Genomic DNA, 16,947 nt, shown 5'->3' with positions numbered 1-16,947 from the left:
GTTTACCAGACTGATGAGGAATATTGCCAAATTCCTTCACTTGGCAGACATCAGAGCCTCCCTTTATTTGGACGACTGGCTTTTAAGAGCTCCGTCAAGTCGTCGCTGTCTGGAGAATCTCAGATGGACTATGGATCTGACCAAGGAATTGGGCCTCCTGGTCAATATAGAGAAGTCCCAACTCGTCCCATCCCAGACCATCGTCTATCTAGGTATGGAGATTCAGAGTCGAGCTTTTCGGGCTTTTCCGTCGGCCCCAAGGATCAATCAAGCCCTAGAATGCATCCAGAGCATGCTGAGAAGGAACCGATGTTCAGTCAGGCAGTGGATGAGTCTAACAGGGACACTTTCATCCCTGGCCCAGTTCATCGAGTTAGGGAGACTCCACCTCCGCCCCCTTCAGTATCATCTAGCTGCTCACTGGAGAAAGGACATGACGCTAGAGGCGGTCTCAGTGCCTGTTTCCGAAGAGATGAGGTCTACACTGACGTGGTGGAAGAACAGCATTCTTCTCAAGGAAGGTCTACCATTGGCTGTTCAGACCCCCGACCACCGTCTCTTCTCGGACGCATCGGACACGGGCTGGGGTGCGACACTGGACGGACAGGAATGCTCGGGCACGTGGAATCAGGAGCAAAGGACACTTCACATCAACTGCAAGGAGCTTTTGGCAGTTCATCTGGCCTTGATAAACTTCAAGTCCCTCCAGCTAAGCAAGGTGGTGGAGGTGAACTCCGACAACACCACAGCCTTGGCTTACATCTCCAAGCAAGGAGGGACTCATTCGAGGAAGTTGTTCGAGATCGCAAGGGACCTCCTCATTTGGTCAAAAGATCGAAAGATTTCGCTGGTAACGAGGTTCATTCAGGGCGACATGAATGTCATGGCAGATCGCCTCAGCCGGAAGGGTCAGGTCATCCCCACAGAGTGGACCCTTCACAAGAATGTTTGCAGCAGACTATGGGCCCTGTGGGGTCAGCCCACCATAGATCTATTCGCTACCTCGATGACCAAGAGGCTCCCGATGTATTGTTCTCCGATTCCAGACCCAGCAGCAGTTCACATGGATGCTTTTCTGCTGGATTGGTCCCATCTACACCTGTATGCGTTCCCTCCGTTCAAGATTGTCAACAGGGTACTTCAGAAGTTCGCCTCTCACGAAGGGACACGGTTGACGTTGGTTGCTCCCCTCTGGCCCGCGAGAGAATGGTTCACCGAGGTACTGCAATGGCTAGTGGACGTTCCCAGGACTCTTCCTCTAAGAGTGGACCTTCTGCGTCAGCCTCACGTAAAGAAGGTACACCCAAGCCTCCACGCTCTTCGTCTGACTGCCTTCAGACTATCGAAAGACTCTCAAGAGCTAGAGGCTTTTCGAAGGAGGCAGCCAGAGCGATTGCCAGAGCAAGGAGGACATCCACTCTCAGAGTCTATCAGTCAAAATGGGAAGTCTTCCGAAGCTGGTGCAAGGCGAATGCAGTTTCCTCAACCAGTACCTCTGTAACACAGATAGCTGACTTTCTGTTACATCTAAGGAATGTAAGATCCCTATCAGCTCCTACGATCAAGGGTTACAGAAGCATGTTGGCAGCGGTCTTCCGCCACAGAGGCTTGGATCTTTCCACCAACAAAGATCTACAGGACCTCCTTAGGTCTTTTGAGACCTCAAAGGAGCGTCGGTTGTCCACACCAGGCTGGAACCTAGACGTGGTTTTAAGGTTCCTGATGTCATCAAGATTCGAACCGCTTCAATCAGCCTCTTTTAAGGATCTCACATTAAAGACTCTTTTCCTCGTTTGCTTAGCAACAGCTAAAAGAGTCAGTGAGATCCACGCCTTCAGCAGGAACATAGGTTTTACATCTGAGACGGCTACATGTTCCTTGCAGCTCGGTTTTTTGGCTAAAAACGAGCTTCCTTCTCGTCCTTGGCCCAAGTCGTTCGAGATCCCAAGCCTGTCCAACTTGGTGGGGAACGAACTAGAGAGAGTACTTTGCCCAGTAAGAGCTCTTAAGTACTATTTAAGACGGACAAAGCCATTACGAGGACAATCAGAAGCTTTATGGTGTTCTATCAAGAAGCCTGCTTTACCGATGTCTAAGAACGCAGTTTCTTACTACATCAGGCTTCTGATTAGAGAGGCACATTCTCATCTGAAGGAAGAAGACCTTGCTTTGCTGAAGGTAAGGACACATGAAGTTAGAGCTGCCGCTACTTCAGTGGCCTTCAAACAGAACCGTTCTCTGCAGAGTGTTATGGATGCAACCTATTGGAGAAGCAAGTCAGTGTTCGCATCATTCTATCTCAAAGATGTCCAGTCTCTTTACGAGAACTGCTACACCCTGGGACCATTCGTAGCAGCAAGTGCAGTAGTAGGTGAGGGCTCAGCCACTACATTCCCATAATCCCATAACCTTTTTTAATCTTTCTCTTGAATTGCTTTTTATTGTTGTTTTTTGGGTTGTACGGAAGGCTAAGAAGCCTTCCGCATCCTGGTTGATTTGGCGGGTGGTCAAATTCTTTCTTGAGAAGCGCCTAGATTAGAGGTTGTGATGAGGTCCTTTAGTATGGGTTGCAGCCCTTCATACTTCAGCACCTAGGAGTCGTTCAGCATCCTAAGAGGACCGCTAGGCTCAGTAAGGAAGACGTACTTAAAAAAGGCAGAGTAATGGTTCAAGTCGACTTCCTTACCAGGTACTTATTTATTTTATGTTTGTTATTTTGAATAACTGCTAAAATGAAATACGGGATACTTAGCTTCTAATGTTAACATGTATGCTGGTCTCCACCCACCACCCTGGGTGTGAATCAGCTACATGATCATCGGGTAAGATTAATATTGAAAAATGTTATTTTCATTAGTAAAATAAATTTTTGAATATACTTACCCGATGATCATGAATTTAAGGACCCTCCCTTCCTCCCCATAGAGAACCAGTGGACCGAGGAGAAAATTGAGTTCTTGTTGACAAGAAGTACTTGAGTACCTGCTCACAGATGGCGCTGTTGTGTACACCCCCACCTGTATAGCGATCGCTGGCGTATCCCGACCTTAGATTTCTGTCGGGCAACGGAGTTGACAGCTACATGATCATCGGGTAAGTATATTCAAAAATTTATTTTACTAATGAAAATAACATATTCCTGCAGGAAACATATTAACACCATTAAGGCTATCGCCTTCAATGAAAATTTTATATATATATATATATATATATATATATATATATATATATATAAATTATATTTATATATATATATATATATATATATATATATATATATATATATATATATATATATATATATATATATAAATTATATTTATATATATATATATATATATATATATATATATATATATATATATATATATATATATATATATATATATATATATATATATATATATATATATATATATACTCACACACATACACAGGCAGTTGCCGACTTATGACGGAGATAGGGACTGAGAGACTTGTCGCAAGTCAATTTCAACGTATGTCGAACTGAAAAAAGGAAGTCTCCGTAGATTTATTATGGTGCATTATGATCCGGCAATCATCTAAGTCATATTTTATCAATATATTCTTACTATACTGTATGCCATTATTTCATTTTCTTGTATAATAGAATATCATATGCTCTATTAAAGTATTTTTGTATTCTATTTTTCAATTTCGGAAGAATTTTAAATATCAAGAATTACTTAATATTTTGTTTACCTTTGGTTAATGATCAGCTGATCTGAAGGTCAAGCTACCATATCGTAAGTTTGCTCACGTACAAGTGTCGTATTTTTTATATAATTTCTTAATTTATTCGAGATATCCTCATGATGAATATTCCATCAGCACCAAAATGTTACAGGATATCACAGTTTCCATTCAATTCTTTTATATCTATCATTATTAGGTATCATGCGAATACGTTCTCACTCTATGCGAGTGTGTACAGTACATGTGCTGGCTCGTATGGGTAGTTTATTTTGAAACGGATTTTGACGTAGGAAAAATCTATTTTTGGGTGAGATAGCCATGTCGTCCTGATGGAAGTTCCTTCTGGCAGCTTCCTACTGTATAATATTTCTGCGAGTGATATTACAAGAGAATTACCGTCAGTTATCACAGGGTTCTAACCACCAGAACGACTATCCTAAGATATCGTGTATATCAGGGACGTATCCATAAATAACCATAGATATCTGCACCCCTAACAGACTTAACCCAGTGTAGGAATCAAAGGAGGATAGGTGAGGAGCCGTTACATATCCTCTTGTATGGGTAGTTTATTTTAAAAGCTTCATACAGTACACTATTTAATTTTTTATTCATTATTAAGCCTTCATATTTCATTAGTCATTATTGTGGTTTATTAAAGCATGTTTTTATTCTATTTTTTCAATTTCTTGAGCATTTCAATAATCAACAATTACTTTCGGTAGGCTTCAGCTGATCTCAAGGTCACGCTACCGTATTGCGATTATGCGCACATATAATATGAATAACACGGAGTTGTTTATATAATCTTCTTAACTTATTCAAAATCTCTTCATAGTGAATATTACTTCAGCAACAATATACAGTATTATAGGGTAATAGTTTCCATACTGTCCGTTTATACACCTTATTAGTTATCATATGAATATGTTTTCTCTCTCTCTCTCTCTCTCTCTCTCTCTCTCTCTCTCTCTCTCTCTCTCTCTCTCTCGTATTTTGATATTTAATTCACCGTTGAATCTTCATATTTCTTTAGATATTATCAGAAATTCTTTGTATCATTACTCGATGATACGATAATGGGAATAATAAGATTACTCAGTAATACACCGAAAGGAAATCATTCGGTTTGCCACCGCGCATTCCGCCTTACATGTGACGTCACGGGACATGTGATGTGAACTCGATAAAGGATGACTTGCAAATTATGTAAAACCCTTTCCTTTTTCTTGCAAGAAATGAAAGAAAATACTAACTTACCAAGCAAAGGAATTTTATTTTTATAATTTAAAAGAAAATATAATTCTAAGAAAATGTTTGCCCCATTAGTTTACTTTCTTTAGATAAATCTCTCTCTCTCTCTCTCTCTCTCTCTCTCTCTCTCTCTCTCTCTCTCTCTCTCTCTCTCTCTCTCTATATATATATATATATATATATATATATATATATATATATATATATATATATATATATATATATATATATATATATATATATATATATGATGCACAGCAAAAATACAAAGGTACGAAACTATCCTAAAAAGATGAGCACGAAAATCCTCAATTTGTAACAAATAAGGATGGCAAACTAATGTTAAAGTAACACGTAACATTATTCTGCGACATTAATTGCTATCCGCGTTGGTAAATTGTTTGTTATATCAACAAACAAAACATCATAGCTCGAAATTGAGTTGCAAGGATTTTTTTTAACTACCTAATGGGAGGCTGTTCATAACGGTAAATCATCATAACTTGAGACCACCGTAACCCGAGGACTTCCTGTACTTTAGTGTGGTCATTAAACATATATTGGATTTTCTGTATTTACATTTCCACTATTCTACTTAACATGTTTTTAAGTTATGATCTGTTGCAATTTTTCATCTAAGTATGCAGAGACAGCTGTCACTTAACTATATAGCATATACCTCTCAATTTCTTTATTTCATTGTGAATAAGACCAAAAACTGCTTTTTAGGTTGGCCAGAAATCAGTTTAGTTCTAGATTACCCTATTTCACCCTTAACCTAAATTCTCAAGTAGTAACTTGGGGGATATCTACACCATTCAGCGAAGCTAGTGTTCTGTTGGCTATAGTGACGGCTAAATGCTTTAGTGAATTACAGTATGCTGTTGATTGAAGTAATTTTTTGTGAACACAGTATAATCTTGTCGCTTTTACCTTCTTTTAGATTTAAGACTCGAGTGTCTTCCTCAATTTTTGCGCATCTCTTCACTAAGACTGGATGAAGACACCTCAGAATTTTTTTTGTCCAGTAAGAGACATAATAAGAGGTAATGTCCCTAATTTGTTCTCTGGGCTGAGCTCAAGTCCATGATCGCCCACTTACCACAAAAGGATCTGACAGCCCTTGTTAAAATTCTATCACAGAAACAGACAAGGAATTAGATCTGAAAATCATCTCTGCTTGAGAGTAAAGGTTCAAGCTATTAGGAGTGCAGTTACTTCATGATTTTTTTTTTTTTTTTTTTAATTATAATTTTTCTTGGGAAAGTTTCTAGCAGCAGCTCAAAAGTGTACCAAGTTCGAATTCACAAACCATTATTGTAAAAGGCCAATCTACAGTACATTACTGTATTTTTAATTACTTTAGTAAACAATGAGGAGTCCTGTATTTTAAACCTTGATTTTAAATATTTAACTTAGCCGGTGAATATATAATAGCTGCTACTCAGCGGCTCGACAGAAAACACACTCAAAAACTCGCGAGCGATCGCTATGAAGGTTGCGGGTGTGACCACCAGCGCCAACTATCGGCCAGATACCACTCTTGCATGTAAACAAACCCTTCAATTCTTCTCTGTCGACCTTGACGACAAGACGTATCATTACTCGCTGTAGAACCTGGAGTTTTCTCAACATATTTGGTGAAGTACTTCATTTTGGTTTGAGCTTTCGCAGTGCAGGTGTTTTATCTTCAACTTAAATCTTGAACTCGTTTTTGGATAGATTTAATTTTTGATGACTTTGGATTGTTTTTTTGGGCTTTCCTTGACTTTTAAATGGCCGACCCTTCCCTTAGTACGGAAGTGTGTTTAGGCTTTTAGCAATTATCTTATCACGTTATAAATTAATTATAGATTTTCCTCTATATATTTTATATCTCACCCGCCTTTATTAGGCCTCTTCGATTAGCTTTCCATTTATAATAAACATCAAGATAAATTTTAATGATTTGTTTATATGCGACCTTTCCTGAGAGTAGGCGGTCCTAACTTGGAAACCGAAGTTAAACAACGTTGAGCCCTTTCAATCGTAAATAACTTTTACAGAGCTAATGATTTAAAACTTATTAAATGAATATTTTTTAGTAGATATTTTATGAAAGATTTTCTTTGAATAGTCTTCGTACTGTTTCAAAGATGAACTAACGTTTAGTTTATTTATGCTACGCAGTTTGCGCTCTATCGTTACGATAGAGAGAGAGAGTATCACGGTTTCATTTTGCAGAAAGAGTAAATCGATTCTGACGTTTTGTTCATTCTTTCAAAGCTTAAATGTTTTAAATTCTATTTTAAAGGAACTTTTTAATTGAAAAACCTTTCAGTTTTTTCCTTTGGTCAAATAACCTGTTTTTTGACGAAACGTAAGTGGGCTCTTCTCTTCGGTGCGAAATCAAGAGAGAGAGAGAGAGAGAGATAGAGACGGAGAGAGAGAGAGGAGAGAGAACGTTCCGATCTTTATCTCGTCCCAAGCGAGTAATGTTGTTCTCGAGTTACTCTCGTCCCTAGTCTCTGTACGGGGAGAAAGGATAAAACGTTTTTAGTTTTTATTCTCGTCCCAAGGCACTGTACGGTGAGAGATTGAAAACGTAGTTTTGAATCAACTAGTGTTTAGTCTCTTCCCCAGCCACTGATCTTTTTATCTTAAAATATGTTTACTGTTTTTTGCTGGTATTAATGTGCTTACATTATACGAGTGATTTCGCAATTATAACCTTTTGATGAGGGTAGAATTGCGTGCTTCAGGTAGAAATCAGTTTTATTCATACCTAATGTGAATTGTTAAAAAATTCGATTTCAGTGAAATAAGTGCAAAACAGAAAATCGTAGTGATAAAGTGATATTGCGCAAAGTGTTATCAGTGTTGCGACCGAGGGTTCGTCTGTTCGTGCCTGTCGTTCGCCTAGTCCGGGACCTCTTGCAAGCTCCCAAGCCCAGGGGAGAAGTAATGTCGTACGACTTATGGGTTCGAGAGGCCTTGATCAGCGAACAGACGTTCCCTCTATGGTATCAGGCGTATCTCACCAAGATCACCCCTACCATAAGGCGAGAGAGACGATTTTCTCCTCGTCATCCGAAGGCTTTTCGCATAAGAAACCGTGGAACAAGGTTTCGAGGCCCTTTAAGCGAAAGTCAGTCCTTTCAGGACAGGTCCAGCGTCCTGGTCTTAACTATTAGGACAGCTCTGACCCTATGCAGTCATCGGAAGACTGCTCGCCGCCTAAACAAAAGCGTAACACAGACTGCGAGAGTCTTTTTGTAGGCAAGGTTTTGCAGTCACAGACGTTACCCTCGTCTCTTACCGCAATCATTCCCGTTGATCCTAAATGGGTTGTACGGCAAGACATGCAGAATAAGCTTGCCTCTCTTTTGGAAGACTATTCTACCGATAAGGTTCACGTTGATCCTAGCCGTTTATCTCATCGAGATCCTGGCCTTCAGCCGCCCAAACGAACCTTTGTGCGTCCTGTTGACGTTGGCGTAGCTAAGTCACGTCAGTCACGATATGTAGAGCCTCACTCGATGCGGTCACGTGTTGATTTTCAGCCGCATTTGGACGTTAGGCCGCTTCCTAATGCTCCTGTTGACGTTCAGGACGTTTGCCAGCCAGCGGAGTTGACTTGTTTTGACGCTGAGCGTCAACCACCGCAGTCTAGAGTTGTTTTGACTGCTCAGACTAGGCAGTCAAAACAGTCTCGAGTGGACGCCGAGCGTCCTCCCGCACCTGTTGTTGTTGACAGTTCACAGACTGTTAAGCAGTTACATGACGTTGCGTCCTGGTCCGCTACTAATGCACCAGTGCGTGTGGACTCTGCTTGTAAAGCATTGCCACCACGGTAGGTCTCTCCCTTGCTTGAGACTCGGCTATTGTCGGACAAGGTTCCTTCAGATAAGGAAGTTGCTGTTCCCCCTCCTACTGATATTCCCTTGAGGACTCTGTCAGGCGGAGAGGAGCCTAAAGCAGCTTAGCCCTCTATGGACTTTAAATAAATCATGCTGATTTTTAAGGATCTTTGTCCGGATCTTTTTGTAACTGCTGCTCCTCGTTCGCCTAAACGTCAGAGTTTACACTAGGCCTAGCTACTTCGAAGCCGTTGTTTTATAAGCTAGTGCTCTCTCGCTCTTCTAAGAGAGCTTTACGTTTGCTAGGCGACTGGTTTATCACCAGGAGGAGTTTGGGGGAGACAGCCTTTGCTTTCCCTACTTTTAAGCTGGCTTATAGAGCGAGAGTCTGATATGACACGAGAGAAGTTCTCGGCTTGGGAGTTCCTGCCTCTGCCCAGATAGACTTCTCAAACCTCATAGACTCTCCCTGGCGCCTGGCCATGAGACGCTCCAAGATTTTACAGGTCGACTTCAGAGCTATTTTCGAGCGTTTGAAGTTTTGCTGTACAATTATGTCATGCATAAACAAGGCTTTCAGGGATAGCTCCAATGATCTGACAGCCACGTTCTCTGCAGGAACAAGTCCCTCAGGGATGGCTCCAATGATCTGGCAGCCATGTTCACTGCAGGAGTACGTAAGAGGCAAGTGCGCTCAATGTGTTCATTGTCAAGACAAACTTCACGATGAAGTCTACCAGGCTGTCTTGACAGCATTTATGGAAGGCGACTGGATGGTCTCTCTCGACCTTCAGGAGGCATACTTCCACATTCCTATACACCCGGATTCCCAACCGTTTCTGAGGTTTGTTTACAGGAATGTGGGGTACCAGTTTCGAGCCCTGTGCTTTGGCCTCAGTCCTGCGCCTCTCGTGTTTACGAGGCTCATGAGGAATGTGGCAAAATCCCTCCATCTATTGGGGATCCGAGCCTCCCTGTACTTGGACGACTGGCTTCTCAGAGCATCGTCCAGTCTTCGCTGTCTGCAGGATCTACATTGGACGTTGAGTCTGGCCAGGGAGTTGGGACTTTTGGTCAACCTAAAAGTCCCAACTGATCCCATCCCAGATTATTCTATATTTGGGGATGGAGATTCGCAGTCAAGTTTTTTTCGGGCTTTTCCGTCTGCCACCGAATAGAACAAGCCCTGCTCGAAGTCCAACTAATGCTGAAAAGAAAACGTTTGTTCAGTCAGGAGTTGGAACAGTCTCGTAGGGACTCTCTCATCCCTGGAGCAGTTTGTCTCACTAGGGAGACTACACCTTCTGCCTCTCCGGTTCCATCTAGCCTCTCACTGGAACTAGGACAAGACGTTAGAGACGGTATCATTCCCAGTCTCCGAACCAGTAAAGGCATGCCTGAAATGGTGGGACAGCAATATCAGTCTAAGAGAGGGACTATCCCTAGCAGTCAAGAACCCAAACCACGTGTTGTTCTCAGACGCGTCGGATTTGGGTTGGGGTGCGACCCTGGACGGTTGGGAATGCTCGGGTCTGTGGACCTCAAGTCAGAAGAGCATGCACATCAACGGCAAGGAGCTATTAGCAGTCCACTTGGCCTTGATGATATTCGAAAGCTTCTTCGAAACTAAGTGGTAGAGGTCAACTCAGACAACACCACAACTTTGGCGTACATCTCCAAGCAAGGAGGCACACACTCCTTCACGCTGCTCGAGATCGCAAGGGACCTTCTCTTATGGTCAAGAAATCGAGGCATCTCCCTGTTGACGAGATTCATCCAGAGGGACTTGAACGTCTTGGCAGACTGTCTCAGTCGGAGGGGTCAGGTGATACCCACGGAATGGACCCTCCACAAGGACGTGGGCAAGAGTCTTTGGGCTACTTGGGGTCAACCCACCATAGACCTCTTTGCCTCCTCGTTGACCAAAAGGTTACCAATCTATTGCTCTCCAGTCCTAGATACAGAAGCAATCCACATAGACGCGTTTCTACTGGATTGGTCTCTTCTGGACTTATATGCATTCCCACCATTCAAGATAGTCAACAAGGTACTGCAGAAGTTCGCCTCTCACGAAGGGACAAGGTTGACGTTGGTTGCTACCCTCTGGCCCGCGAGAGAGTGGTTCACCGAGGTACTTCAATGGCTGGTAGACTTTCCAAGAAGTCTTCCTCTAAGGGTAGATCTGTTACGTCAGCCCCACGTAAAGAATGTCCATCAAAGCCTCCCCGCTCTTCGTCTGACTTCCTTCAGACTATCGAAAGACTCTCAAGAGCTCGAGGCTTTTCGAAGGAGGCAGCCAGTGCGATTGCAAGAGCGAGGAGAGCTTCTACCATTAGAGTATACCAGTCGAAGTGGGAAGTCTTTTGAGACTGGTGCAAGTCAGCATCTGTGTCCTCGTCCAGTACCTCTAGCCCAAATCGCAGATTTTCTTTTACATCTGAGAAAGGTTCGCTCCCTTTTCAGCTCCCACGATTAAGGGCTACAGGAGCATGTTGGCATCGGTCTTTCGACATAGAGGCTTAGATCTTTCCAACAATAAAGATCTCCAAGATCTCCTTAAGTCTTTCGAGACCTCTAAGGAACGTCGTTTGGCAACTCCTGGATGGAACTTAGACGTGGTCATAAGGTTCCTCATGTCAGACAGGTTTGAGCCATTACATTCAGCCTCCCTGAAGGATCTCACCCTCAAGACACTTTTCCTAGTGTGCTTGGCTTCGGCTAAAAGGGTCAGTGAAATTCATGCCTTCAGTTAGAACATCGGTTTTTTCTACAGAAAAAGCCACTTGTTCACTTCAACTTGGTTTCCTGGCCAAAAAATGACCTGCCTTCTCGTCCTTGGCCTAAATCTTTTGATATTCCTTGCTTATCAGAGATCGTAGGCAACGAACTGGAAAGAGTATTATGTCCTGTTAGAGCTCTTAAGTTCTATTAAGCTCGTACTAAGTCTTTACGAGGTAAATCTGAGGCATTATGGTGCTCAGTTAAGAAACCATCATTGCCTATGTCAAAGAATGCTTTGTCATATTTTATCAGATTTTTTAATACGAGACGCTCATTCTCACTTGAATGAGAAAGACCGATGGTTGCTTAAGGTTAAGACGCACGAAGTTAGAACTATAGCAACCTCCGTGGCCTTCAAGCAAAATAAATCTCTGCAAAGTATTATGGACGCGACTTTTTGGAGAAGCAAGTCAGTGTTCGCGTCATTTTACTTAAAAGATGTCCAGACTCTTTACGAGGACTGCTACACACTGGGTCCATTCGTTGCAGCGAGTGCAGTAGTGGGTGAGGGTTCTACCACTACATTACCCTAATTCCAATATCCTTTTTAATCTGTCTCTTGAAATGTTTTTCAATATTTTTTGGGATGTACGGAAGGCTAAGAAGCCTTTCGCATCCTTGTTGATTTGGCGGGTGGTCAAAGTCATTTCTTGAGAGCGCCCAGATTAGGGGTTTGATGAGGTCCTGTTAGTATGGGTTGCAACCCTTTATACTTCAGCTCCTGGGAGTCTTTCAGCATCCTAAGAGGATCGCTGGGCTTCGTGAGGAAGACAGACTTACAAGGCAGAGTAATCGTCTAAGTCAACTTCCTTACCAGGTACCTATATATTTTGGTTTTGTTATATTGATAACTGTCAAAAACTCTTAGCTTATACGCTGTAAACTTAATTAACTCTGGTCTCTACCCACCGCCTTGGGTGTTAATCAGCTATTATATATTCACCGGCTAAGTTAAATATTTAAAAATGATATTTTAATTATAAAATAAATTTTTGAATATACTTACCCAGTGAATATATAAATTAAAGGCCCTCCCTTCCTCCCCAATAGAGACGCAGCGGGACGAGAAGAATTGAAGGGTTTGTTTACATGCAAGAGTGGTATCTGGCCGATAGTTGGCGCTGGTGGTCACACCCGCAACCTTCATAGCGATCGCTCGCGAGTTTTTGAGTGTGTTTTCTGTCGAGCCGCTGAGTAGCAGCTATTATATATTCACCGGGTAAGTATATTCAAAAATTTATTTTATAAATAAAATATCATTTTAAACAGTTTATCATGACCCCCCTTGGTTTTTGTATCGCACATTCCAGGGAGAGGTGACCATAGGCCTGTTAAGGAGTATCAGCTGTGTGAATCTGAGCAGGAACTTATAGATTCCCTCATCACTGTAGAGTCTAAGCATACTGAGTTTCTGCCTGTAAGGTAGACAAGTAATCTAGACTAGATTTGCAACTTTAACTTTGTATGGTTGTATTAAAATTTACCCTCTCTTTCAAACATTGCCCACCTCCAACTGATTGTGGGAATCAGCAATATGAACATCAAGGGAGATTAATAGAAATAATTAGAATATTAGTAATAAAATTTTTTATTTTTATACTTACCTGATATTCATATACATGCCCACCCTCCTCCCCATTGACTCATACTATCCAAAGGAGGGATAATAACAAATTCAAAACTGAAAGCTATATTTACCGAGGTGACATCCTTGCCCTCTTACTACTTATGATAGAGGGATATGTAACTTTAAGGGCATGTATTGTTTGAAGGAAAAGAAACTGTTTCAATTAAATTTAGCGTCAGGCAAAGCAATAAAGGTGAGTAAAGGAATAAATTCTATTATTGAAATTCTAATTTTATACCTTCATTTGTATCTGTAATCTCAACCATGATAAATATACTGATTGATTGACAGTCATTCATGGAGATGGCTTTAATCAATTTAGTCACCTATTCAGTAAATTTACCATAACCTGATATGAAGGAAATACAGGATAGAATAGCATAGTACCATGTGTTTGTGAGGCTTGTCTGCTGATAGCTTTGTTTAGATTCAGGAAGCGATTGGTAATACAAAAGTTTTCTGTATACAGATTCATTTGTGATTCAGTAGTTTCAATGAGGGATGTGTTATTAATTGTTGTCTTGTATTCCCTAAAACCATTCCCCATGATATAGATACAATATAATATTGATGTATTTGTTTAAACATCATTTTAATGATGCATGAGGCAGACTTTCATTCAATAGAATATATATATATATATATATATATATATATATATATATATATATATATATATACACACACAGTAATGCCTTACAACACAAAATTAATTCGTTCTGGAGTGGCTTTCGTAAAGTGATTTTTTCGTGTTGTGAGTCACATTTTACATGTAAATTGCCTAATTTGTTCCAAACCCTGTAAAACACCTCATTAAATCTTATAATAAAGCTATAGTATAACCATAATGAAATACTGTACAGCCAAATACATTTTAACCATTTAATATACCTAAAATAACTGTTAATAGCTGTAAATTAAATTGCTATTACAACATAATGTAATAATAAATAGAAAATAATACAATACATACAGTACGATACTGTACATATTATATAAAATATACAATACCATATGCGCTGTACTATTATACCGGTAGTTACCCGTTATAGACCACAGCTACATTTTCTATTGTCTAAACTCGTTTTCTTCAACTCTTTTTATTGGGTGACTATTTTATTCTCGGCCTGGCTGGCAAATCTCTCTTCTTAAAATGAAACATTTTTTGCAAAGTGAGTCATAAAAATATTCGCATCTCATTTCGCAGCTTGAAAGTCTTTTGTGAAGAGAGGTATATATATAGTCTGCCTTCGTTTTTCGCGAGGGTTAGCTGACACAGACAGACTCAATAAGCAAAAAATTGCGAATGTGTTGCCCTAGGGTGGGCTAACTCCTAACCTATGAGTGGCACCTGAGGGGCTAATTAACACACTAAGGACTGCCTAATATTGATTTTATTTGGTTTTTACTACAGTTTATAATCAAATGTACAGTGTACAGTACATGTGCACACATGTACGCTATATACTGTATTAGACATGGTAAGGCTATAGTACAGTATTATACTAAACTAAAACTTTACAGAGTCGTCATCATACCCTTGCTGTACTGTATAACTAAACAGTTGTTCCTATCTAGTAATACTGTAATAAAACACTCGCTGATACTGTAGTGTATATTACTGTAATATATGTACAGTACACCTTAACTGTACTGTAAGTGTTCGGTGTTTTCATTTAAACGACTCGACACGTAGCCTACATACATGTGAAGTAAAGAAATACAATATGTAGTTATTAATTAAAATTTTTAGTGTAATACCCTTTTCTGTGGATATTTTAACTATTTATGATTAACTAAGTGTCCATATCACATAACACGACCACTAACCACTTTCGTACGAAGATCTATGCGTTTTCTTGAAACATGACGCAACTCCGTATGCTCCGTCTTCTGTTCAGTTGGCTACTTCTACAGTATAGTAACCTGGTAATATTATTTATTTCATCTTCTTCCATGGGCTAGAAAAAATAAAAGATAATGATAAAAGTATCGTCAGTAACGTTACAGTACACCAGCTGATATTCTCTCTCTCTCTCTCTCTCTCTCTCTCTCTCTCTCTCTCTCTCTCTCTCTCTCTCTCTCTCTCTCTCTCTCTCTCTCTCTTTTTTTTTTTTTTTGCTATACAATACTTACATATAGCAGAAGAAACCAAAATCTTTGTTTCCTTGAAAGGTGCCGATTAAATGCAACACAAAAATATTATACCGAGTATAATCCATTTCCAATGGTAGCTAAAAATACTGTAGTTAATTGGGTTTTAATGAAACATTTACTGTATGTGCTTTTGTTTTCGGGTATATTTTAACAATCAAGTATGTTGGTGTTATGATCAGACCAGCTTGATGCACATACAAATATTATTTTTTAACTTATTCAAGTCATCTACTGTATATATTTAATATAGAATCACAAGCACCAATGTGTTTTAAGCTATCATAATTTTCTTATAATACATATATAGCTTTCATTATTAGTTATCACTTGGATATCTCTCTCTCTCTCTCTTTTCTTACTCTATCTATCTGCCTCTCTCTCTCTGTAACTAATGAAGTCTTTTGTCTCTTTACAAAGTGTATTAAATGCTCACTGACGGAGCCGCAATAGATAATTTCCTAAGCTTTATAATCAAGCACCACGGAAGTAAAAACTATAAAATATCGTGTATCAGGAACATGAATGAAACTGGTTACCTTTATGTGATTCAACTTAACATTACAAGTAAATTAAATAGGAGAGAAGTATTTCAAATAGAATTATTGAAATTATATGCTAATGTAAAAATGATAGAGCAAGTAATAATTCTTTCTTTTAGGAAAAATAAAATATCATTCGGTAGCATGCTTTAATAGAGTTATTTGATCTGAAAATTGAGGTTGACAGCAAACTATAAGTATTGCGGTCCTCTGTGTCACGTATAAGTGAAACAGCAGAAATAACTCAAAAAACGAGAGCTGGCTGTATGTGTATATACAGTATGGTACACTTTAGTGCCTGTATATGAATATTGAATATATTTCTATTTGTATATATAATAACCAGGGTTTAGTGAAAAATATTACTAAGATATTTTATTTTTTACAGGAAGAAATTTACTTGCAACGTGTTGCAGAGTTAGATGAAATCACAAAAAAAAGGGATGAGCAAAGAAAATACCACGAAGACTTACGAAAACAGCGTTTAAATGAATTTATGGCTGGTTTTACAATAATATCTAACAAGTTAAAGGAAATGTATCAGATGATCACTCTAGGAGGTGATGCAGAACTGGAATTGGTCGACTCTTTAGATCCTTTTAGTGAAGGAATAGTTTTCAGGTAGGCTATAGACAAGGCTTTTGGTATTCTAAAGATTATTTGTACTTTTAAAAATTTTTGGTCATGACCTTCATTTATTTTTCCATGTATTTGTTCCTACGTGTATACAAACCTTCCATCCTCTTTAAATAGGGAAATGTTTTCAGCAGATCTGGACCAGCCGTTGAATTCATTAACAAGGTAATTGACAATAGGCAGTGAGCGTGGGTGAGAAGCACACTTCCAAGCTTGTCAGATGCTCTTCACTTTTATATCTGGCTGCAGAGTACAGGTATATAGTTGCGCTCTAACCAAAAAGTTTTATCTTTTTCTAGAAAGTGTATGTTGGTTGTTGCTGTTTGTGGCTATGAATGTAAAGGACATGCGTATTTGGTGGGGAAAGGTTGGACACAACCGGTTTTGACAAAACTGG

At 39.8% G+C, this 16,947-nt stretch overlaps 1 protein-coding gene across 2 annotated transcripts in view; it reads left to right on the top strand.

The window, feature by feature from the left end:
- The window catches only part of glu (structural maintenance of chromosomes 4-like protein gluon), a 134,272-nt gene that overhangs the window by 90,031 nt on the left and 27,294 nt on the right, over positions 1 to 16,947 (top strand). For both annotated transcript variants that reach the window (XM_068344913.1, XM_068344912.1), the window contains exon 7: positions 16,303 to 16,535. In XM_068344913.1, the coding sequence (XP_068201014.1) occupies positions 16,303 to 16,535 (233 nt within the window). The remainder of the gene's footprint in view (positions 1 to 16,302; positions 16,536 to 16,947) is intronic.

Source organism: Palaemon carinicauda, chromosome 21 (genome assembly GCF_036898095.1).
Source record: "Palaemon carinicauda isolate YSFRI2023 chromosome 21, ASM3689809v2, whole genome shotgun sequence".
Taxonomy (NCBI): Eukaryota; Metazoa; Arthropoda; class Malacostraca; order Decapoda; family Palaemonidae; genus Palaemon; species Palaemon carinicauda.
The sequence above is the reverse complement of the archived record's forward strand: the minus strand, read 5'-3'. Positions and strand labels throughout refer to the sequence as shown.